The 26657-nt window shown below is 42.5% G+C and overlaps 1 protein-coding gene across 1 annotated transcript in view; it reads right to left on the bottom strand.

Moving 5' to 3' along the window:
* Positions 1-221: 221 nt before the first annotated feature.
* Ctr9 (RNA polymerase-associated protein Ctr9) overlaps positions 222-26657 on the bottom strand; it is a 37305-nt gene continuing 10869 nt past the window's right edge. Inside the window, exons 6-18 of the mRNA XM_045736324.2 lie at positions 25696-26013; positions 25296-25523; positions 24115-24246; positions 22918-23096; positions 22224-22432; positions 20063-20244; positions 18773-18953; positions 16228-16376; positions 13503-13619; positions 12626-12771; positions 12145-12394; positions 6387-6583; positions 222-2165 (exon numbers count right to left, since the gene is read on the bottom strand). Of these exons, the coding sequence (XP_045592280.1) occupies positions 1208-2165; positions 6387-6583; positions 12145-12394; positions 12626-12771; positions 13503-13619; positions 16228-16376; positions 18773-18953; positions 20063-20244; positions 22224-22432; positions 22918-23096; positions 24115-24246; positions 25296-25523; positions 25696-26013 (3246 nt within the window). The 3' untranslated portion in view covers positions 222-1207. The remainder of the gene's footprint in view (positions 2166-6386; positions 6584-12144; positions 12395-12625; positions 12772-13502; positions 13620-16227; positions 16377-18772; positions 18954-20062; positions 20245-22223; positions 22433-22917; positions 23097-24114; positions 24247-25295; positions 25524-25695; positions 26014-26657) is intronic.

The raw sequence follows: 26657 nt of genomic DNA, 5'->3' as shown, positions 1-26657 counted from the left end.
GAGGGCTTTATGCATAAGTCTGTACTGCAACACTCAAAGTTAATTACTGTATGGTAATCAATTGATAATATCTCAACGCTTAATTGTGCTCATGAATTTCAGGCAAAAAATATTGCCATAATTTTGCAGATTACTTTCACTCATGCTCATTGATATAAATAACGCTCATTATAACTCATAAGATTTGGTAATGTAATAAGGAATGTAATAATACAATGGTACAAAAAAAATTATGTATATTTATGGAAAATGAATACAGCATTAAAAATATTAGAATAGGCCATCCTAAAGACATTAAACAAGCTTTGAAAAGAGATGACCGAATCCATGGAAGGAAAATAATTTAAGTAAATATGCTTGTAAAGGGCATGACCATAATTCACAATTTTGTCCAACTATTATTTGCCATTGTGAGAAAATGATTGTCCAAATAACAAGAGATGGTGACCAATATGATATTCTCATGATTAACTTTAAATGGAACAATGTTTGATCTCTTAACTAACTGGGTCATAAATCAGTGAATGAATAATACTTTACACACAGAAATCACAATAGCGTGATGCATCAAATGAACAAAGCCACAAGGGCCGTGATGAGCCGTGTTGTGGCACAGTCGGCTAAGGCGTGTCTGGGATTCTCTCGGACGTTGGTTCTAACCTTCATCACGGCTCCTTGTGGATTTGTTCAAATGAAGAATACTCTTTAAATAGAAATGCATTAAAAAAAGAAATGTTTTTAAGTGGCATATTAAAACAACTAAATTCTAGCAGTTCATTTTGTGACCATCCACATAAATTTTCCAGCTTATCAAACTAGTACATTGCCAAGTACATTCAAATACAACACAGGCAAAAATGCTGCTCTAACTTGTGAATTACTGTAATGAATTTCCACTGTATGACTGCCTACCTTCTCAATACTGTACATGATAAACTTTACATCACATACTCAACATTAGGTGAATATAGAAGAACACAAACTTTTCACAAATATGATATTAGATTTTATGGATAATATATTTTAAATTAGATACAGTTGCCACTTTATTGGCAATATATTAAAGAAATAATATGCACACTGATAATACAAAATATCATATCCTGTATTGTTCACAAACAAAATGTGTATACCACAACATTTAAGAAATCAAAATGAAATCATTCTAAAATGAATACAACTATTGGCAAAGAACATTAAAATATACTCATTCACTATCACTCCCATCTCCACCAACCTCAGATCCCGAGTGAGATTTAGCTGGGGATCGTGAGCCCGATCTGGATTGTGGCGATCCAGATCCAGATCGCGGCGAGACTGATCGATGAGATCCAGATCGAGGGGATCCCGAGTGAGATTGAGGCGAGCCCGAGCGTGATCTTGATCTCGCAGGAGATCCTGACCGAGAACGTGATTTTGATCTTGACCCTGACTTGGACCTTGATCTGGACCTTGATCTTGACCCTGACTTCGATCTTGATCTTGATTTGGATCTTGACCCTGACTTGGATCTTGATCTTGACTTGGATCTTGACCCTGACTTGGATCTTGACCTAGACTTAGATCTTGATCTAGACTTGGATCTTGACCCTGACTTGGATCTTGACCTAGACTTGGATCTTGACCCTGACTTGGATCTTGACCTAGACTTGGATCTTGACCTAGACTTGGATCTTGACCCTGACCTTGATCTAGACCGTGACCTGGCAGGTGAACGGCTAGCAGAGCGGGAGCCACTGCGTGACCTGGATCGGGATACTGAACGCCTCTTCTTAGAGCGACTGCGACTTCGAGACCTTGAACCTGAGCCAGAACGTGACCTTGAACCTGACCTAGAACGTGACCTTGAACCTGATGCGGAACGAGAACGTGATCTTGATTTTGACCGTGAACGATCAGAACCGGATTCAGACATGACTCGACGACGTTTACTTTTGCCTCTGTCACTATCAGATCCACTGGCAATTTTGAGCCGCTCATTATCAGAGTCATCTGATGAATCCGAAATAGTTGCTTTGGAAACAATACGGCCTTTTTGCTTTGCCGAGAGACCATCAGAGGAATCCTTTTTGAGTCTCTGTCTGCCTCCTTTGCCGCGTTTACGGCCACGAGGTTGATCATCATCCTCGTCGTCGCTGCCTTTTCCCTTCCTGCCTCTCTTCTTTCTGAAAATTAAAATATAAATATAAAAACGAGAACCAATAATTTTCTTCTATTTTATATCAATAAAATGTTGATTAAGGATTGATTAAGCAGCATACTTAATACTGATACAGCATACTGATACTGCAGCATTTATTTGGGATACACCTTCCATGTCCAGCTTTTATAAGAAAATTCTAAGAATAACTTGAATTCTAAAATTAAAGAGAATGGCAGCAAGGTTGGGGAAAAATAATCACCAAATTCTAGATGCTATAGTTTGGTCATGATATTGCCATGAAATATGGATTTCCCTTCAAAGTTCCCAAACAAAAAATGTAAAAACCAACATTGAATGTAATGAAACGCCACTTTCTGGAGGCTCCCCAGAGCTATAAAGGCTGATATGGATATACAGTGACACCTCGACTTACGATTGCCGCGACGTATGATTTTTTCGAGTTACGATGTAAATTTGGTCAGAAAATGCGACTAGACTTACGATCTTGTTGTCGACTAACAATATTCGTTGATACGCGTTCGGGTCGACCGAGCGCAAGGTTCCTAAGTGGCACGGACCGACCTGCCTCAGTTTACCAGAGCCGCCCGCTTAGTGACGATCACACTTGTAAGAAATTCCATTATTTTGGTGATTTTTTGTTTTTTGAACATAAAAGTAATTATTATATTTCACGCCATGGGTCCCAAGAAAGTCAGTGGTAAAGTTCAGCATATGAAACACACGTGAGGATAATCATAGAAGAAAAACAAGAGATCATTCGTAAACATGAAGATGGTGTGCGGGTTATTGAATATGGGCGCCGGTTAGCAGTACCCTGCCTGGGTTTACCTGAGCGCGAGTCCTCTTATAATAAATGCTCAGGACCCTGGGAAACCCTTAGGGGAAGCGTGGGCCCGATGGATATGGCCCCAGAGTCCCCCCCCCCCCCTCGCTTTGTGCGAGTTTGAGGGTTGCTCTGTCCCCTTGTCTTAGGGTGACACTCACTGTTTTGCCTCCGTCAGCTGCCTGTGGGGTCGGTGAGACTTTCGGCCCAGGGTCCTGCGAGTTTTGTTGCTTGTTGTGCCTCGGTTACACAGTCTTCTGCTGACTAAGTGGGTGCAAGCAGCACTGGCGTTGCACGATAAGTTTCGGTGGAAACGCGCTAGGCTGTTTGCTCCATGGAAGCCCCGAGGCTGCCCTGTTTTGGTTGGTGGTCTTGTCGGGTTCCGACCCCCCCTCCTCCCTGCATCTGGGTCTTTACCGTCTGTAGGTTCGGGGTCAGGGCGGGGCTTCCATGGTTTTGAGACTGGGTTGGTCTCGGGGAATTCCCCTTTCGGGGTAGCGACGGGGGCATTCGAGCCTGTTCCTCCAGCCATGTTGTATGAGTCTGCCAGCGGGCTCCCTTCCTTTGTGTTTTCACGGCTGCGAGTATGTCGCAGCCGTGCCGTTTTCACTGCAGCGACCTACGACATACTCAATGCATTGTGTGAAGTTTCTGGGAATCCACTACTCCACCTGTTTAACAAATCATTCCTAGTGGAGTATTGCCCACACAATGGAAACATGCAATAATTTTCCCCATACCGAAACCCAATGAGCCTGGCAATTACAGACCTATCAGTCTTATGTCATGTACTTGCAAGATGCTTGAAAGGATCATTCTAAACCGACTGTTGCACAAAATAGGCAGGTTAGGGGAGGGGGTCAATGGATTTGTTAAAGGACGGAGCACAGCAAATTGTATAGTTAATTACCTGGCTAATGACATAGCTAAGTACTCTGTATTTGTTGACATCAAAGGAGCTTTCGACAAAGCACAGAGGATTGCGATCCTGGACGAGCTTGCATGCATGGGTGTCAAGAGAAAATTCATGAAATGGATTGAAGACTATCTCACAGGGAGGAAAGCCAAGGTCTGCTTCAATGGAGCAGTCTCAAGAACAATGAATATGGAACTCGGGACCCCCCCAAGGAGGAGTCTTAAGCCCCACACTATTCAATGTACTTATGAATGCCTTTGCAAATATTGATTTTCCAGAAGGAACACAACAAGTGGGATATGCAGATGATGTCCTAATACAAGCTCCCGCCTTGGGAAAAATTAAACAGTCCATTGAATTCCACAGAAGGAAATGCATTGGGTTCGGTTTCACTCTCTCCACAAACAAGACGAAGGCATACTCCCATCACAAGCGGGGAGAAAATGAAGAACTACAAATTAATGGTGTAACACTTGAATGGATTGACCACTATCGGTACCTTGGCATCACTGTCGGCTCTAACAAGGGGAAGAAAGAGGAACTCAACCAACTGATAGGAACATGCAAAAGTCGACTCAGGGCACTGAAATCTATGACCTGGAATGGACATGGAGCCTCTATTGCCATGCTTAAAATGATGTACACAGCCTATGTGCGCTCCGTCATGGACTATGCCGCACCAATTTTATGCACCTACTCCCAAAGCGATATGAAAAGGCTCGAAAGCATTCAGAATGAAGCCATGACAATCATTCTTGGAGTTCCAAGAACTGCCAAAACGTCCAATCTACGAGAGTCCCCAGTGTTAAAAGCAGAATTAAGGAGCTTAATGCTAAGCTTGCAATTAGGATAGCCAGAGATCCCCATTACAATGATATTGCTAAGAAACAACTGAGTTCTGTGCTACTTTCAGGGGGAAACAGGAGAAGCAAAAAATGGCATCACAGATCAGTCTGCTACCTCAAAGAACTTCACCTGCTTGAGCAAGCCCGTGAGCTCCTCCCTGTAGAGAGGTTACCTCCCTGGGAGGATGACTCATGCAGGATTATCATCAATGAAATGGCAATGAAAAAATCCAACATACAGATTCCACAAAAAATTCCACAACATGATACCACAAAAAATGAGACACAAGTATCTCGAGGAAATTTATAAAGAAGCCGGAGATGAACTAGATCAAATCTACACTGACGGCTCATCTAATCCTGTCAATGGAAGGGCTGGTGCAGCTTACACTATAATTAAGGATAATGCTTTCCAACGCAGAAATGAAGAAAAAGCGCGTATTGAGAACTATGCCTCTTCAACGCAAGCAGAGCTAACTGCTATTGTTATGGCGTTAAGGTTTCTTGAACGGAACACTAATGGTGCAGTGATTTGCACCGATTCAAAAGCAGCACTTCAAAGCCTAAGTAAAAATCGGGCAGAAAATCTTGCAATAGTTGCTGAAATTAAGAGAGCTGTGAGAGTACTTACCAATCAGGGAAGAGTCATCAAGTTTCTGTGGATCCCCTCCCATGTTGGAATATGTGAGAATGAACGAGCAGATGTGCTGGCTGCTGAAGGAGACCATATTGAATACTTCATACCCTAGACTTTACTACAAATTAGAGGTATTGTCAGGCAACATCACCGTGACAACGTAACTGAGGAAAGGAGGATAGAAGCACAAACCAGTGAATCTGTATGATGGTACAACATGGTTGCAGCTGGCAATCCCAATCATTATGGGCAAAGAGGAGGACGCAGGAGAGAATCAGTAATAGCGAGAATCCATCTTGGATACAAATATCCATGGAGATACGGAATGGAAACAACTGTTGATCAGCAAAGTTGCAGAATCTGTGATGAGAGTGATGGACACCGCCTAGACCACTATCTATGTGAATGTGAACACCTGAGAGACATTAGAAGTATGTGTAGAATAATAAACCCCACATTGTTTGAATTAGGAAAACACTGTTTGTCAAATATTGATACTGTTCTTAAAAGATTCCCCCATTTTGCGCCCGCAAGATAACGTTAGCTTTTAAGGGTTGACAGATGTTCTTCTTGTTTGAGGAGCTGTTCACTTAAGACCGTTAAGCCAGTTAAGCAAGTCCCAGCTGTGTCTGGGTACAAGTGACAGGATGAACAACCCAGCGGGTTTTCTTCCTTTTGGGGAGTGTTGTATATGCTGCTATGGCGGTATGTCCACTCACAAGATGAGTGACGCTGCCCAATAAACTTGCCCCTCGGGGCAAAATTAAAAAAAAAATTGACTGATGCCAGAAAGCTAATATATACATATCAGCCTGGATAGCTCCGGGGAACCGACGAGCCTCCCCTCAGGATAAAAAATATCCCTTATCTGAATTATTCCCAAATTCAGAACAAGTGTGGAACAATATAAAGTACTGTTGTCTGGAACTGGACTTGGGAGATGACAGTAATAAGAAATATCCAGTAGAGTATTCAACTTTAAGTTGTAGAGTTTAACTTGCCCTGTTTCCTTCCTTTTACGTCCTCTAGCCTTCTTATTCCTAGGTTCACCTTCACCTCCGCTTCCTGCACCAGACCCATCTGACAATATTTCTATATCTCGCTTGCGTCCGCGCCCTCCTTTACGTTGGGTTTCAGCCGGTTCGTTGATAATGACAGCATTCTTCATCTTCTCCTTATACTGCTCACGTGCTTTCATCTGCAAGAAATCAGTGTGGGATCAGAAAGACAACTAACATTTTACACTTAGGTAAGTGTGATGCATATGCTGTTAGGATAATTACACTGCTCTTATAGTTTAAAGAGTTTTTGTTCAACAATACAGTACACATACAGAGTAACCAATACATAACAGGATATAATGAAGATGAAGACAAGACCAAATATACTTATAAATGTATTAAAGACAAGTTTTTGGATGTAACCTGCATCCTTTTTCAAGGTATGTACTGTATACAGTGTTCTTACCATTGTTCTGTTCTGAACAGAACATTGTACTCACCTAGTTCTCATACATTACAGTACAGAACTGTGTACAGTACCTTGAGAAAGTTTGAATGTTAAATCCAGAAAACCAGGCCATTTACTGGGTGAGTCCCGGATGCACCCTGGAGCTATCCAGGCTAATAGTCCTAAAGTCCTGTACAAGATGGAGATCTTGGCCTACCAGGGACCACAGCCAGACCCTTGCCCCCCTCAGGAAGGGGCGAGGAGCAATGGCCCATAGAAATGCACATGTGATTGTGGACCATTCTATATCTGTCATTGACCGGGACAGGCACCCAGAAAGGTAAGCACTCCAAAACAAACTCACTATTTTGGTGAAAACAATAAAAATAAACAAACGAGTGGACAGAACTCCCAAAATTAAAACGAGCAAACAAGCATGACATCACACGAGCCGCGCCGCACGTCTGCACAGCTCCCTCCTTGGAGAGAGAGAGCCACAGACCCTTGCGCCGACGATCTACAACGCAGTTCTGAGGCTGGATATCAAAATACACGAAAAACCGCCGACTAGAGGGAGGGAGAGTTGCTGGGGAGACTCTGGGACTCACCCAGAAAATTAATTTTCATTACTATACATTCAACGCTGGTTTTCTGGGAGGAGGCCCTACAGCTCCCCGGAGCTACTTCACCAAAGACAAAATAAGAAAGGGGACTTACCCGGGAGGTGGTCGGTGCTCCACACCTCCACAGCCTGTCAAGTCGAGACAGGCTGCAGCCGCCAACCCTAAGTGACACAGGCCTGACTAGGAACATTTACGAGGTAGAGTGCAGGCAGGACCCTGTTTGACCGCCAAATAAACCTGTGCCCAAATGTCAGCCCAGGACATTTGGGCTCCTGCTGCCCAAAGATGGCAGCAGGAGCAGCGAACTTACAAACGTCATGGGCTCGGGACCCCAGGCTGGCTAGACTTGATAACCCTGCGGACGACCTGAGATACCCGTCCAAGCGAACAGGAAAGAAGGGAAACCCGGATCAACCTAAAGCGCGTCCCAGGACACAGAAGCCGTGGCGCGCAAATAAAGGAGGAGGGCCGCAACCGGACACAACACATGATGCACCCTCAGCCTGACCATCCAAGCATCAACAATCCAAGGACCCCTCCGGAAAGCAGCAGTCTCATTCTTCACTCTATCCAAAGACCAGGACGGCTCAGGCGGTGCATGAGCAGGCTGGAGGTGAAACAACGTACGAGACAGCTTGAGAAACGGCGCAAAGGTAATACCTATACTGAAAGCAAGCTGAAGCAGCTCTACCAGCAAGACACGATACGAGGCGACGGTATTCGGCATAAGATGATGATCCTGGAACAATCACGAGGAGAGGGATAATGTATGAGAGAAGTCTAACCATGCAACACTACATGTGAGTCAAAACACCCTTTTCACTTATGGTAAAAGGAGAAATGTTTGGAGTGACTCTGTGTACATGCGGCTCAGGCTTGGGTACAAATATTACTGGGAATATGGGATAGGCGTTCATGATAATGACACGAAGTGTAAACTATGTGGTATGTTAAGGTCTCACACCATTGCCCATTATGTTCTTGATTGTCCGTTGATTAATGTATATAGAAACACTGAGATAAGGACTGTTCCTGAGCAAATAGCCTGGATGTGTCACAAAGGAAAGGTTGATGATATTCTTGAGAGATATAAGAATTTTGCACCAAGATTGTAATATTTTGTTGAATTATCCGTATAACTAGGTCATAAAAGTATTTGTGTACGTCTGATACCATACCACTTGTGAAGGAGGAAATGTACATGTTTATCTCTCAGAATGTTTGGTAACAGGTTTATTGTTTGTGATGTGTGTCTATGTATGTACTAACACGTTGTACTGAACGGGGTGAGAATAGCTTGAGCTACCTCATCCCTTTGTGTGTATTTTACCTCAATAAACTTATTTCAATTTCAATTTCAATTTCAATCACGAGAGAAAGGACAGCACCACCCGAACCGAAAGCGAAGTATAACAACGAAGAGTAAAAAAGAAACAGAAGGACCGCCAGGAAACTTCATACCGCCGCCGAGACAAAGCTCGCAGGTGAGGAGCTCACACCATCAATGAGGCCACCTGATCACCATACAGATGGTGATAAACTCGAGTCAAAAATACCAAACGCAACGACTCGAGGAGAAGAGCGAACCAGTCTTGTAACGTACCGGGCCGATCTTCTGAAAGAGGCTGAGTCGTGGAAAACCTCTGGGTTCGGACACCAGGCAAGCAGCGTCTGAAACCACACCTTGGCCCACCACGGGGCCAAAAGGACTACCCGCCCTTGGGATGTCTCCAAGCGAGCCAGGACCTGGAGCAACAGCTGAACTAGGAGAAAGAGGTACAGGAACCTCCCACCTCGACCAGTCCTGCCGGAAGGCGTCGATCCTGATGGCCTCGCAGTTGGGGAAGGGCGCAACATATACCGGAAGACGCCTCGACCAAGCCTACAAGAAGAGATCCACCTCCGGGTTCTCGAACGTCAGGCAGAGTCAACTAAATGAGTCAGCATCGACCGTCCATTCTGTGGACAGAGGAATGAACCGGGACAGGCCGTCCGCCAGGACATTGTACACCCTCGGATGTGAACCGCCAGGACAGCCAAACCCCAAGAATTCAGCAGACGAGTCACCCGAAGCGACCAGCTCCAAAGATCCAAGGACTGCATCGAACCCCCTCGGGCAATGAACTACCAGGAAACAGTTCGAATGGAGTCGGATCGTCGATCCGCAGGCAACCTGCAGATCGTATTACCTACAAAGCGCAAACCACACCGCCGCGAACTCCTGCACCGTGCTGTGTGGACCCCACCGCTCCTAGCCGTCCACTTGTGAGCACTGGTGCTCACAAAGCCACAGCCAAGAGACGACGCGTCCATGAACACATCGAGTGAGGGATCGGGTAGGAGCCAAGGCACTGAGCCCCAAAAAACCCGAAGAGGAAGTCGGCAACGCAGCAGGGGGTCCGTGTCTGACCCCCTGCTCCTCCTTATGGGTCTGAGGCTCCCACTTCCCCCTCCCGAAGAGGGGGGGGGGGGTGTGCAGACAGCGGCGCGGAAACATGATGACGTCATGCTCGTTTCCTAATTTTCATTTGGGGAGTTCTGTGCACTTGGCTTTCAGTAGCAATAGTTTCACCAAAATAGGGGTTTGTTTGGGGCACCTATCTTTCTGGGTGCCTGTCCTGGTCGATGGCAGACATAGAATTCTCCCAACCACATGGGGGTTTCTATAGGCCATTGGTCCTTCTGTCTCTCTGAGGTGGGCCAGGTTCTGGTTCGTGGTCCCCGGTAGGCAAGAACTCCAAACACATTGACTGATGCCAGAAAGTTATACATATCCATTCTGCCTGGATAGCTCCGGGGAGCCGACCAAGCTCCCCCCAGAAAAGATAACTTTGTAGTAATATTTGTTTAAAATGTTTACAGTAAAACTTGATTCAAACCCACTTAACCCTTGTGTTGCTAAGGGCTATTAGGTAATACCGAAATATTACACTGTAATATTATTTGAATATTAATATCAATAATATTTGAGATTGTCACCCACGGACACATAACAAGACAAAAAAATTCTTCTTAACCTGATAATTTTTGTTCCCTGATCACGGGAAAAATAATAAAAAATTGTAAGTGGCATATTTTGGCCGCAAAAGGTCGGGGAAGTCTGGCCACTGACTCGGAAGTTCTGCTTCACCAAAACTGTCAGGCAGGGGGTTGCCACAAAGATATATTTACCTAATTATTTCAATGTCTCTGATTTTTTCTTCGTTTTTTTGCTCTAATAATATTCAGTAGTGTATAGTGTGATATATTTATATAATAAAATGTGTAAATCATCGCTGTACTCAAAATTATGGTGTGCATATTATTGATTCAATTATTATGTTCATCAAACAGTGAACAAATACTTTGTCGGTTATTACACTATATATATATACACGTTATATGTAAGTATCTACATTTGTGTTCCCCCATAGCGAACCACTAATCTTGTATGGTGACGGCAGACAGTAACAGGTGGCCACACACACAACTCATGCTCCCTCCGTCCCTCCCATCGTCACCTTCCTTCAAGGCCAGACGCACTAACATTCCTCCTTCAAGTATACTGTTGTGGTGTTATTACCCTATATACACACATTATATATAAGTACCTACATGTTTTGTTCATCATAACTGTTCAATTAAGGCGGTATAGTGCCCAAAGAGGATAGTAGCCACCTTTACCCAGCATGACAAGTCATGCAGATGTTGCCACCTCCCTCACCAAAATGGCTTCTCTCAACACACCTATTGTTGTCATTACATTATATATATACACGTTATATATAAGTATCTACATTTGTGTTCACCATAAGGAATCACTAAGTTGGTGTGTTGAGTCAAACAGCAGCAAGGAGTGACCAGCACACACCAGCTAGCCCGTCACTGGCTGCCACTCCCTCCCTACCTCACCTCACATGACTCACCATTCTTCTCTTCCCACCATACTGTTTTTTGCTTTTATTCACTATATACAGATGTTATATATATAAGTATCTGCATGTTTTGTTCACCATAGCAAACAACTAAGCTGGTATAGTGAGTCCAGACAGTAAAAGGTGGTCACACACAGTCAGCAGACAATGCTATCTCCCTCCCCACCAAGATTACTCCTCCCACTACAGCACTAATTATCACCACAATCCTGCTATTATCAGAATCCTGGACATTTTTATCACAGTCAGGGGTCTTCGTTAATACTATCATCACTAAATAATAACATGTACTTATATATTTTGACATTTTTAGGCGATGCTGTGGTCACAAGCTGAACAGCAGTGCTGTGAGCTCATGCTGCGTGCACCAACCTTGGTGGCTCACTCGATACTGAGGTCCTAACACCCGGAAATGTTGCCCACAATTTAAAAAAAAATGGAGTCTGTTTACAAGAGTCCAGATGAAGGTGAGGTGAACCCCGTGTATCTGCGGGCCGTTTAAATCTTGTACATATCAAGCTAATCATGTACATATTAACCCTTAAACAACTTCAATGGCTTTCTGTGATTAACTCCTGTGCTTGAATCATCAGGAACTTTCAATTGCCAAGCTGTTTAAGGCTCAAGACAATTATCACACAAATAATTGCATTTAGTGCCCTTAATGGGCATGGTCCATTGTAAATGACCATACAGCATGCCACAATAATGCTGTGTCTCACATGCTGTGCATAACCCCCCACCCTCCTCCCGACCCCAAGGCTGAAGCTTACCCTGTCCTCTATCAACTGTCGCCTCTCCTCCTCTATCTTCTGTCTCTCTTCCACAACCTTCTGTTTCAGCGCTTGTCTCTCTTCATCTTGCTTGCGTCGAAGAGCCCTCTCTTCATCATCTTGTCTGCGAGCACGAGACACATGGTACTGAGCCTGAGACAGCAGATCACGGCACTGACTTGCCTCTGCAGCTGCCGCTCCCAAGTCATATTTCAAACGATCTCCATTAACACTTAAGTGTTGGAAATATCTGAAATAAATACCATTCCTTAATATGACAGTTTTTTTTTTAATATATAAAAGGTAACTAACTCTCTTTGTTTTGCACATAAAAGTACTAAATCTTTTTTAAGCATTAATTTTAGAAGTTGCCAAGAAAGATTGCCTTATAGCCTTTACAGATATTCCTATTTACAATACATGTGTGTATATACTTGTATCTATGCAAATACTTTCTAAAGATACATTTGTGGTGACTCACTTTTGTGCCAAGGTCAGCTCATGCACAGCAGCCAACACAGTCTTCAAAACAGATTTTTCATCTCTGAGTATTTGCATAGCCAACCGCTGCAGCACTAATGCCAAGTTGTACAGGATCACAGTATCATGAGGGGCAACATGGCGAGCCTGCAAATACAGTCAACAAAATTACTTTTCATTATTTGCAGCCATTAATATAGTTTCTGCCTTAAATGGAAAAGCATATAAATGCATAGCCAACCCCTATGTAACATGTTAGGTTACAAGCATCATTCATCTGCTTATTATAGTAATTAATATAATTAAATTTTCCAATCTTACATGGTACAAAATTTTGTTTGAACATCTTAGTCAAGATAATGTATATAGTTAATTTCTCTAACAAGTCAAAGCCCACATTTTGGAATTTTTGCAGCTTTTACTTGCTATGAGGTTATCAATGTCAGAAGAGTGATAAATAAAAATAATCATTTTGCATATTCCTGCAAGAGATCATTTTAAAATTGCTGTAGTTTGTTTATCTAAAAGAAAAAAATATCAGGGATAGCTGGCCCAGTCACAGTGTATGGAAAATGAGTGTCTTGTTGACCAGACCACACTAGAAGGTATTTGAGGATTGTGTATTTTGTATTTGACCAGACCACACATTTGTGTATTTGAGGATTGAGGACTTGAGAATGGTCGAGGACGGACCGAAACGTCGTCGTCCCTTCACCTTCTAGTGTGTGGTCTGGTCAACTGACTTTAGCCACGTTATTGTGACTCATCGCCTGCATGAGTGTCTTCATTTTGAGTCTGAAATAATATACTGTGATAATCCTGCCAATTCATTATACACTAGTGACTACTCTTCACTAAAAATTTGACCTCAGACTTACCTTTAGTAGAGTGTATTTGGCTTCCTTCAGCTTAGAAGCTTTGAAGTATGCTCGTGCAAGATACCCAAGAACTTCCACATTTGGGTATTTGAAGAATTTCTTTTGACAGTTCTCATACTGAAATGATGTTCATTAAATACATTAAATACAAATTAAATGTATTTTCATAATTTGTGTATGAGCACGGGCCTCAAAAGCATGAGATCATCATCTTACCAGCCACACCACAATTTAAAAGTACACATTAAAGTATATACATCAAAACAATATACTGAACATTATTTATATTAAAACAAAAAGCATTATTTGTATTAACACTAAAATATAGTATACCTATCACTTATACCGTATACTTATACCATATACCTATCACACATCTTCCTAAGTCACATTTCCTCAATACAGTAAAATCATCTCATCAGTCCCCCCCCCCCATGCTTTCTGCCTTCTATATCATTTTTTAATTGTAAATATTAATATGTAACTCCCTGTATCTTACATTCTAATTTCCTGTCATAAAAAATGTGCGATGTCTACGTTGAATGTAATGAAATGCCATTTTCTGGGCGAGTCCTGGAGGCTCCCCGGAGCTATACTGGCTGATGTGCATATACGTTGCAACAGTCAATCGATGGAGTTCTAAGCCTACCGGGGGCCACGAGCCAAAACCTGGCCCCCTCAAGAAGAGGCACGAGGAGCAATGGCCTATAGACACTCCCCCATGTAATTGGAAGCAGTCATGTCTGCCATCTACCAGGTGAGGCACCCTGAAAGGTAATAATTCCAAAACAAACTACAGTTGATTAAAAATTGCCCAAAACTCTTCTTGAGGGGGGGGGGGGGAGGTTCTGGCTCTGGTCCCCGGCAGGCCTAGAACTCCATCTATTGACTGTTGCCACAGTTTAATATATGTACATCAGCCCAGTATAGCTCCGGGACGCCGAAGGGGCTCTCCTCAGAAAAAGTAGCAACATTAATGAAGAAAATACTGTATTACATGAAACCGTTTTCAAAATTTTTTTTGGCCTGCTGGCTTCAGTCTTGCGGGTCTTTTCCCTCCTGGAGCTGTCTTAGGATTGGCTTCAGGAGGATGTGGAGGCGCTTGGTCCTGCTCCTGGTTCTGGTGTCTTGGTCTCGGTGGCATGTGCGATGTCTACACTGCTGGAGCTGTTTGCGCTGGTCCTGCGGGATGCGGTGTCACAGTTTTTTGCTTCGCGTCTCGAGTGTTGGCTAGTGGTGCTCGCTTCCTCGCTGGAGCCCTCGCTAGGTTTTTTTTGTTGCCATTTTGTCCTTTGCTGTTTGCGAAGTCTGTGGTTGGGCAGTTTCTGCCCAACTTCTTTTCTGAGGAAGTTTCTGCAAGCAGCTTCTTCTAGTTGTTGTCTGTTATCGGACTTGCTGGTCATTCGGGGGTCCTTATGGTTCCTCCTGGATGGGTCGGGCCTGGGTTGCGTCCCGATTCTTCCGGGGTTCAGCAATTTGCTCGGGTTTGTTGTGGGGCGTCTCGGATACCGCTTTCGTTGTCTCCCATTCATGTTGCATCTGGCACCTCATGTATTCACACGCCTTACCCAGGAGATGCGGTATTCTGCATCTCTTAGGGGTCCCTGGGGTTGTTGATGCTTGGTTGGTTAGGCCGGGGGTGCATCTTGAGTCTGGTTGTGGCTCTCTGCCATTGCCTGCGTGCCGCAGCCTTTGTGGCCATGGACGTGCTTTGGGTTGCCCGAGTTCTCTTTGTCCCTATGCAAGTGATGAGTCACAATAATGAGCCTAAAGTATGTTGACCAGACTACACACTAGAAGATGAAGGGACGACGACATTTTGGTCCGTCCTGGACAATTCTCAAGTCGATTGTGAGAATGTTCTCTTTGTCCCTGTTCCATGGTTCGGCTCTCCCGGGTCATCCGCGGGGTCGTTCAGTGTTTCCAGTTGTCTTGCTTTCGGTTTACGGGTGCATGGTTTCTGCCTACCTGGTTTATTCCTCTTTTGTCCTTATCTTTGGGTAGATAGCTCCAGGGAGCCAAAGGGGCTCCCTCCAGAAACACCAGCGTTGAATGTAATGAAACGCCATTTTCTGGATGAGACCCAGAGGTTCCCTGGCATCCATCCCTCCCTCCCGGTCGGCGGCTTTTTTGCATGTTTTGACATCCAGCCTCAGAACTAAAGGTGTGGGTTGCCAGCGCGAGGGAGCTACGCAGACAGCGGTGATGTCATGCTCATTTGCTTGTTTTTCTTGGGAGGAGTTCTGTCCACTTGTTTGACTTTTAGTAGTAGTTTCAACCAGAATAGGAGTTTGATTTAGGATGTTTACCTTTCTGGGTGCCTGACCTGGTCGATGGCAGACATAGAATGCTCCAAACTACATGTGCTATTCTATATGCCATTGCTCCTCGTGCCCCTCTGAAGGGGCCAGGTTCTGGCTCGTGGTCCCCAGTAGGCCTATGAACGCCATTCACACTGACTGATGTCAAAGTCTAATATATTACATATCAACCTGGATAGCTCCAGGGAGCCGAAGGGGCTCCCTCCCCCCTCCAGAAAAAACAATACTGTATTACCTTTAGTTCCTCTTCAGTAGTAGTAGTACATATTTGAATGACAGACATTATTCCCTTACCCAGTTACATTTGAGCATTGTATTATAAATTAAAATCCAAATACATATTTTTTTTTAGACACTAATAAAAACTAACAAAAGATTACTATCTACTAAATTTTGTCACTTACCATTTGAATAGCATTAATAAACTGCTTCTGTTCAACATATATGTGTGCAATGTTCATCCACACATCGCTGAAATCTGCTGTTGCCTCTCTCACCTGGGCAAAGATGTCTCTTGCCTCATTAATATACCCCTTGTGAGCCAACACAGCACCTAAAATATCAAGTTTTCATAAATCAAACACATTGTTGCACACACCAATCAAGCTCAAACACACTCATATCGACACAAAGATTTTGTGCTGGATATTCTATTTTTCTAAAAAGTTAAGCGAGCTCAAAAAGCCCAACGTTGAATGTTATGAAACACCAGTTTCTGGGTGTGCCTCAGAGGCTCCCTGAAGCTATTTAAACTGATATAGTGCTGTATTAGTTGGGGTCATCAGTCACAGAGGAGCTTTGTGAGTTGAGGCAAGAGAGCCTCTGAGTTTAGTCTCAGTCTCAGCCAGTCTACCGGGGATCACGAGCCGGAACCTGGATCCCCTTGAAGAGGTGCAGGGAGCAATGGCCAATGAGCACTTTACATTTAAAGCATGTCAAAAAAGCCATCAACTAGGGAAGGACCCAGAAAGGTAGGCAAATCAAAACAGACCAATGTCTGGTTACACTATACAAGCTACTTCGTCAAAAGAGCAAAATATCTCCCCCCAAAAAGAAAACAAACAAGCAACACATCATCCAACTAGCCCCCTCATTCCTCCTTATGGGGAGGGGGAGCTTCCAAGGTGAGCTGGCAGCTAACCACCCTAGTTCTTGAATGATGAAAGCTGCCGACTGAAGGGGAGGGAGGGTGTCAGGGAGCCTCCGGGGGCTCACCCAGAAGCTGGTGTTTCATTACATTCAATGCTGGTTTTCTGGGGGAAGCCCCGTCTACTCCCTACAGCTAACTACCCACAGAGAAGACAAACAGGGTCTTACCAGGAAGGCAGCAACACTGCAGGTCTCAAACTGAGGAGGAGACAGACTGCCATGACAAGTGCCCCAAGGCCACGAAAGAACCGGGATGTACACGAGATACCTCAAGGTCAGGACCCTATTCGACTTCCAAAACCCCCTTCACCCAAATATCAGTTCAAGATATATTAAAAAAAAAAAAACAGGCGAAAGAGCGGCATACTTTCGTACAACATGGGCGTGATTTTTTTTTTTTTTATTATTTTCTACCACAAACATGGCCACACATTTACAATGCTAACCAGAATATATACATTTTCTTCTGTCCTCCATGGACAAGGTTAGAGATGTGTTAAACATATAGTTCAAGGGTTTATTGAACAACATGGGTGTGATGGTAGATCACAAGCTGGCTAGACTTAATAACATTGCGGACAACCTGAGAAAGACAAGCCTTGGAGCAGGGAACAAGGGAAACTGGATTAACCCAAAGAGCATCCACCGACACACAACCTGTGGCCAGCAGATGGCGTCATAAAGCAGCTGCCGGTCACAGAATGTGACTGGCACCCAAAAAGGTAGGCACCCCAAAACAAGCCACTACTCTGGTGAAAAATTGCTACCGAAAGCCGACCAAGTGCCAGAACTCCCCAAACAAAAACTAGCAAATGAGCCTGACATCATTACACCGCCGTGCCGTTGTCTGTGCAAGCCCCCCCTCCCAAGTAGGGGGGGGGCTTGCCCCCTACCCCCCCCTCCCGAGGTAGGGGAAGGTGGGAGTCCCAGACCCTTGAGCCGCTGATCCATCCACCAGTTCTTAGGCTGGATGTCAAAACTCACAAGAAACATCGCCGACCAGAGGGCCGGATGTCAGGGAAACTCCAGGACTCATCCAGAAAATGGTGTTTCATTACATTCAACACTGGTTTTCTGCTGGGAGCCCCGTTGGCTTCATGGAGCTACCTCACCAAATATAAGGAAAAGAGGGAAGGACCCAAGAGGCGGATGCCACTCGCCGAAGACAAAAACAAAACAACCGGCAAAACCAAAGGACCCTGCGGATGACCCATGAGACCCGAACCCTGTAACAGGAAGGAGGGAAGGGAACCCGACTAACCCAAAGTACGACCACAGCTTTGGGGCCTGACAGCTGAGTGAACAGCGCTTCGGATTCGTAGTCCTTAGGATTCGATCCCCGGTGGAGGCGAAAACAAATGGGCGGAGTTTCTTTCACTCTGATGCTCCTGTTATCTAGCAGTAAATAAGTACCTGAGAGTTAGACAGTTGCTACGGGCTGCTTTCTGGGGGTGTGTAACAAAATAGGAGACCTGGTCGAGGTCCGGGCCATGGGGACGCTTAGCCCCGAAATCATCTCAAAATAACCTCAAAATAGATGATTATTGCTTTTAAGTATGAATTACTACAAGTAAACAAGAATGTAATAACATGATATACAGTATATTGATATTATTAAATAATATTACTAGCTTCTCAATTGTTATGATCATAAGTGCTGTATAATAACAAACTATATAAATATTTGCATTTTCCTTTTTCTATCAGTCCTGATAAGGTTAATAACATATTGTTGTAATTTTGTTTGAAGTTTTCACCATTATTTCTAGATGAAATAATCCTTATTAAATAGCCACTTACCAATGCCATTGGCAGCCCATATACTCCTTGGATCAGCTCTAAGGACCGTCTTGTACATGGCAAGAGCACGATCTTGATGCTTGCGTTCCTTCTCTTTGTCCCGGTTGGGCTGGTGTAGCGTTGTTAACCACACATTGCCCAGGGCGATCAGAGAATACGAATCATTTGTGGTGCTGGGATTCTGCAGAAAAACAATCAACATTAATGAGAGAAATACATAAATTGTACATAATGCTAACACTGAGAGCCTTAATACTGCTTAGCCCCAACTGCTGCTTCTGCCTCCTCCTTCCTTTACCCCTTTCCCTCCCTCCTTTCTCCTCTTCCTTTTTCTTATGCCTCATCAATCCTCTTTATCTTCCTTCTGTCTCCTTAATTCCTTTCATCTTCCTTCCTTCTGTCTCCTTAACCCTTTAACTGAGCGGCCTATAAATATGGCCGCCCAGTACGCAAGAAATGAAACCTCGGGAAAAAATAATTTTTTTCTTCTGAAAGTGTCAAAAACCCCTCCCTGTATATGGGTATAGCAACAAAAGTTCGAAATTTGAACTGACAAAGATTCAAACCTACGTCCCAGAGCATCCCAGAAGCTGTCTTAATCGATTGAGCTATGACATGGTAAAAGAGTTGAAACCAGAAGTGCTACTAAACTTACTTGGATCCTGCAGCCTCTCCGAGACACACACCAGGGTTTTACACAACTCCCCCCTGCACTTGAGCTATGTCAATAGGCCGTTCTACCTCTTCGCCCTTACTTCATTACACACAGAAATCACAACAGTGTGATGCATCTAACGAACAAATCCACAAGGGCCGTGACGAGGATTCGAACCTACGTCCCAGAGCATCCCAGACGCTGCCTTAATCGATTGAGCTGCGACATGGTAAAAAGAGTTGAAACCAGAAGTTCTACTGAACTTACTTGGATCCTGCAACCTCTCCGAGACATAGGGATGCTCTTGGACGTAGGTTCGAATCCTCGTCACGGCCCTTGTGGATTTGTTCATTAGATGCATCACACTATTATGATTTCTGTGTGTACTGGAGAATGTAGTTCCAGCATGGAGTTCCTACTTTGTCAAACATAAGATGAAGCTGGAGAAAGTTGAATGGTATGTCACTAGACTAGTACCAGAACTAAGAGGTATGAGTTATGAGGAAAGGCTGCGTCAATTGCACCTAAAGTTGCTCGAAGTCAGAAGAGTTAGGGGGAGACATGATTATTCTCAATGTACCCAAGGAATAACACTAAATATAAAATTTAACAATACAAAACACAATGAAATAAACCTTCAAAATTCTTTCAAATTTCTTCTGTCCAGGTCCCCATTCATTCTTGGCCAGATGAAGGTTACCCATCAGAGACCATGCATCAGGATGCTCATTGTTCATACGCAGCGCTTCCTTGTACCAATCGGAGGCATCATAAATTTGGCCCCGATCTCTTGCCATACAGCCAAGACGGAGGTAACCTATAACAGAGAGTACATCAAAATTTACATTAAACACACAATTTTGTTTCCAAGAATAAAAACGCAATATAAAGTACAGAACAAAAAGCTAAGCATAACAAAATACTATCATGAATAACCTAATATTACACTTATATATTAAATGCAATTTCCTTCAAAAACTTTCTTTCCACTGCAGAATACTTATATTTACAATATTTACAATATAGCAATATTTATAGAAATCAATATTTACAAATTTTGTTTCAATAGCATGAGGGTGACTGAGACAAGAATCCATGGGTCAGCATACCTCGTGATACAGAGAAGTGTAATATGCAGAGATAAAGGACTTAAATAATCACAGGTTGTTGTATTGCATATAGGGATAAGTTCAGGGAGTGTCATAAGTACAAGCTGGTGTAATATATGTGTGCTAGTATAATGTCCACCGGCTGGTGTAATATATGTGTGCTAGTATAATGTCCACCGGCTGGTGTAATATATGTGTGCTAGTATAATGTCCACCGGCTGGTGTAATATACACAGGCTAGTATAATGTCCACCGGCTGGTGTAATATACACAGGCTAGTATAATGTCCACCGGCTGGTGTAATATATGTGTGCTAGTATAATGTCCACCGGCTGGTGTAATATACACAGGCTAGTATAATGTCCACCGGCTGGTGTAATATACACAGGCTAGTATAATGTCCACCGGCTGGTGTAATATACACAGGCTAGTATAATGTCCACCGGCTGGTGTAATATACATGTGCTAGTATAATGTCCACCGGCTGGTGTAATATACACAGGCTAGTATAATGTCCACCGGCTGGTGTAATATACATGTGCTTGTATAATGTCCACCGGCTGGTGTAATATACACAGGCTAGTATAATGTCCACCGGCTGGTGTAATATACACAGGCTAGTATAATGTCCACCGGCTGGTGTAATATACACAGGCTAGTATAATGTCCACCGGCTGGTGTAATATACACAGGCTAGTATAATGTCCACCGGCTGGTGTAATATACACAGGCTAGTATAATGTCCACCGGCTGGTGTAATATACACAGGCTAGTATAATGTCCACCGGCTGGTGTAATATACACAGGCTAGTATAATGTCCACCGGCTGGTGTAATATACACAGGCTAGTATAATGTCCACCGGCTGGTGTAATATACACAGGCTAGTATAATGTCCACCGGCTGGTGTAATATACACAGGCTAGTATAATGTCCACCGGCTGGTGTAATATACACAGGCTAGTATAATGTCCACCGGCTGGTGTAATATACACAGGCTAGTATAATGTCCACCGGCTGGTGTAATATACACAGGCTAGTATAATGTCCACCGGCTGGTGTAATATACACAGGCTAATGTAATGTCCACCGGCTGGTGTAATATACACAGGCTAGTATAATGTCCACCGGCTGGTGTAATATACACAGGCTAGTATAATGTCCACTGGCTGGTGGACATTATACTTTACACATTATACATTACACATTATTTCTGAGTTATTACAATTGGTTACCCCAAGAGAAGGGTAATGTCATATGAAAGGTTCAAGAATAGTCAGGCATGAAAAAGGTGAAAAACAAGGAATATCATGTAGGGCAAACATACGGCCCAGTGCCTTGCAAGCACTTCTGTGGCCCGCACAAAGGATACTGTATATAAAATATAAAGTGATTGCAGCATATACAAATATTCTGTAATAATTTGTATTAAATGACTTCAATTAGTTGTGGTGTGTGACCCTCATGACAATAAAGGGTGGCCCCCATTTAGGGGGTCACCCTGGGGGGACCCTCAGTTTAACATGCCTTATGTAGGAAGAATCCATACCATTCAATGAATTATATATAGCACACAGTCTGTTAATGATATTTATAGCAACTGCCAATTATTGAATTGAATAAACTTTGTGAATAACTAATTCCTCAAAAGCAAAAAATTCCAGAAATTTAGAGAAAACGTTACTTACAATCAACATAATTGGGATGGTCCTGAAGAATTTCTTTATAGAGTTTTTCTGCCTTATCATAATGACAGAACATCTCGTGCAGACGAGCAGAGTTATACTTGATAGTAACAGAAATGGAGGAGTAATACTGGGGGTCTTGGTCCTTCTCAGCTTCACAACGATCCCAGGCCTCCTTGAAGTGCTTGTGAGCTTCTTCAAAATTGTTCAGTCTGACAAATGAAATCATGATGTCAATAGTTTCTACATCCCTACTCGACCACTTTCACACACACACATTACTCAGCAGTGTGTGTTTTGTTTACACTATGAATCAAGTCCTCCCCCCATGTACAATTAGGATTACAACTCTTTCTCTCTCTTCCCAAACACCCCCCCCCTCTCTCTCTCTCTCTTCCCAAACCCCCCTCTCTCTCTCTCTCTCTCTCTCTCTCTCCCACCCTCTCTCTCTCTCTCTCTCCCACCCTCTCTCTCTCTCCCACCCTCTCTCTCTCTCTCCCACCCTCTCTCTCTCTACAGTATAGTACAGTATATATTTCATTTTATAAGCAAGGTCCCTTCAGCCGCTCCCCAGCCAGGGACAGAAATATAGGCTGAACATTCACAGGAGATGAAAAGTATGCATTAACAATAATGCAGAATATGCATTTTATTTATAAGCTGATGAGCATAACACCTTGAGATATATGTTACTTGCCTAAAATGTAATGCTGCTATGTTGTTAAGGATCTCAGGAGGGATGTCCATTTGTACAAGATCCTGCAGAAGTTTAGTAGCTTTGTGATATGCAGATAAGGAACCCTGAAGGTCACTGCCCTCCAAGATTTGTGCCAGTTCAATCCAGGCTTCCACATCTTCACTGTACTGTTCTGTCACCTGAAAAATACACCATTGAAACTCAAGATGTGAATATTCTATGAACATTAGTTCAAACTTAGTTGATCTGAAACCTGCATAATCTGTACAAGAGTAGTTGGGTTGATTATATTTATTTCCTAATTCAGCTTCACCTCGGTCAAGGCACATATGACAGTTTTTATGATAGAGCCACAGAGATTCTACAGGAGAAGTGGTCGAGTTGAGTGTCTTTATCTGGACTTAAAAATGGCTTTTGATAGTCCCACACAAGAGGATGTTCTGGAAACTGGAACATGCTGATGGGGTGACAGGGAGACTTCTGATATGGATGAAAAATTTTCTGGGCAGTAATCAGAAACAATGTATCTGACTTGAGGAGTGTTACTAGCAGAGTTCAGTTCTTGCACCAGTAATGTCCATTGTCTACATAAACGTTCTACAAGAAGGAATAGAGAATTATATGAACATATTTGCGGATGATGCTAAGATAACAGACAGAGTGGGAAGATAGGAGACATGCCATTCAAATTGATCTAGATAAAATAAGTGCTTGGAGCTACAAGCACTTATACATCTACGTTCAATCCAGGTATAATTATATGTGCACTTTCACTTCAACCCCAGTAAACCAAAAAAGTGTTTTCTCCAATGTTTGCTGCCATTCTAAAATTGCAATCTGAAAATTGAAGATAGAAAAATGAACAAGATCTATGAGTCTGTTTCCAAGTTTCAAAATACCAAAATCTTCATAGATAAGGCCAATCCAAATCAAAATTTAGATCATTCCAAAAAAAATTTATAACATGATCACAAGAGAAGTTGAGTCATATAACAAAATGTTGATGTTTCCATATTCTGAAAACCTTGCAAAAATATAAACAAATACCTGTAAATTAGCTCAATTAACATAACGCATTACACCAGGATTAGCCTAATTACTCACACCCCATTTTGCAAGTCTCAAAGCCCAGGATATCTGCAATATATGACAAAAGATTTTACAACCTTAATCTTATACAACTCAAAAGCTGCATACCTTTTTAAGATGCTGTTTGGCTAGGTCTCGTTTACTCTGAGAAGTGGAACTGGCATATAACGAGCCCAGAATCTTCATGGTCTCATAATTACCTGGCTGCGCCTTCAATACTTTTTCAAAGCACTGTGCTGCCTGAAAAATAAGTGAACTATATAAACATTTGTGTATAAACAAGGTTCAAATCTAACATCATATATGGTATACAATTTAACCATAGTGCGTGAGAACATAAATCTATGGAATTTTCTGGAATGTTTCTCAGAGCCTGGAGAGTTTGCAGACCAGAATTTTTGAATGAAGAAATAACAAAAATATTTGAAATTGGGAAGACGTTAAAAATACCCAAATTGGTCTTGGATTTCACGTTTGGTCAAACAAAAACGACGTTCTACAAACAATCTCCCAAGTCTAAGCCAGAAATAAATAGCTCGTTGGTATTACCATATGTCGATGGACTATTAAATCTTGCCCCAGCTCTGAAAAACCTTAATATTAACCCAGTGTTCAAAAATAATAATACAATTAAGTCCATGTTAATTAAGAACTCGCCCTCGTCGGTAGCAGTGTGTGTGTGTGTACTCCATCCCTTGTAATGAGTTGTTTACATTGGCCAGACAGGTAAATCTCTTTCTTCACATTTAGAACAACATTCATATGCTATTTGTACAGCACTCCAGTGCATTATATTTACATTCCAGTTTATGTGATCATTCTATCAACTTCAGAGGGGGAAGGGGGCAAAATGTATTGTTAATAGTTATACAGTATATATATATTATATTATATATATATATAATACAAAGTGTAAAAAGTACATTTCCTTACTGTCGTACATAGTACATAATTACACTTATGGGGCTGTTACATTTACCTCTACTACAACTACAAAACTACACTACATCCAGTTAGATATCACCAAGAACTCTATGACCCAACGAAGATTCAAAACTGCCTTACCAGGGTTCACCCCACTGGCATGTACAGCCAGTGGGGAAGAATCGTCATAATACAGGTTCCATAATTCATGTAAAACCCAAGGCTAATAGTTTAAATCAATGTATCACTATAATTGCACTTCAGGGGTTAAGCTGTTGGCATGTATTTATATACATTACTACAAATCTATAGGGAACTTTTTTAAATATATACAATAATTACTGTAAAATAAATAGACATCTTACATTCTCTGTGTCACCTCTGTTGATATACATCTGACCAAGACCATAGTGAGGAAGGACAAAGTTTGGAGCAGCATACTGGGTAGCCTGATAATAATACTGGAATGCCTGGGAGTAATCTTCTTGCACATGGAATGCTCGAGCCATTTGATAGCAGGACTCGGCACGCATCGATTCATTTTCAGTATTATGAAAAGCATGGAGCCCAAGATGCTGCACTTTTTGGAAATCCTGAAAACGATGAAAGAATCTTGGTCACCTTCTTTTTCATTTTGTCATTCAAATAAAAACTAATTGCCATGAAACAAAACAAACATTGTATTCATTCATAACATATATGTTTCCTTTAGTATGTATACTGCACTATATACAGTGAATATAATGTATAATCAATCACTCATACCTGTTTGAAGAAGAAGTGATTACCCAAATGATTTAACACCATAGGATTGGTGGAATCAATATTGTATGCCTTAGACAGCATCTGAACTCCCCGACGAATATTCTCTGGTTTCTTCTCATTGAGTTCCAACACTGCTAATCCTACAAGGGCTCCAACACACATTCCATCCAACTCTAAGGCCCGTTCAAATGCTAAACGAGCCTTATCCTGGTTCCCAAGCTTCATAAAACAGTGGCCCATTCCCAAACGAACTGCAGCTGGACAGTTAGGGTTTGTTCTCAGGGCTTTTTTGTAAAAGGCTAATGCACCTCGATAATCCTGTTGGTAAAATTAAATACATATAAGTATTACCAAAATTATATTTTAAATAGGTACAATAAAGTAATAGTTTTTACCGGTATTTGAATCTTGTACTTGGTACTGAACAGTAATGAACTTATGGCCTATCAAGTGAAAACAATACCTTGAATCCTCTCTCAACACTGGCATTCACTGAAACATTAACAAACATTGCAATGTAAAAACATTTATTCACAGCACAATACCTCTAAAAAACATAAATCAAGAATTGAATGTAAAGAAAAGTCCCTTTCTGGTGGGATTTTTGTGCTCTGTTGATCTCTCTTACTCTCTCTTGATTACACTCTCCAGATATCTCAATCTCTCTTATCTTGTTCTCTTGATCTCTCTCTTGACCAGTGCTTATCCGATCTCTCTCTCTATCAAGCTCTCTCGATCTCTCTTGACCCCTCACTCTCAATCCTCTCTTGATATGCACTTTCCCAATCTCTCATGCACTATCACTATCTCTCTCTCTCAGGATTGATCTCCCTTGATAGTGCTCTCTCGATCTCCCTCAATCACTCTCTCTCTCAATCTCCCTCTTGGTTACTTTCTCACATTTGTGCTTTCTTCATCACCCACTTTGATCTGTACATTTCTCTTCTACTCCTAATCTGTCT

This window comes from Procambarus clarkii, chromosome 6 (genome assembly GCF_040958095.1).
Source record: "Procambarus clarkii isolate CNS0578487 chromosome 6, FALCON_Pclarkii_2.0, whole genome shotgun sequence".
Classification (NCBI taxonomy): domain Eukaryota; kingdom Metazoa; phylum Arthropoda; class Malacostraca; order Decapoda; family Cambaridae; genus Procambarus; species Procambarus clarkii.
The sequence above is the reverse complement of the archived record's forward strand: the minus strand, read 5'-3'. Positions and strand labels throughout refer to the sequence as shown.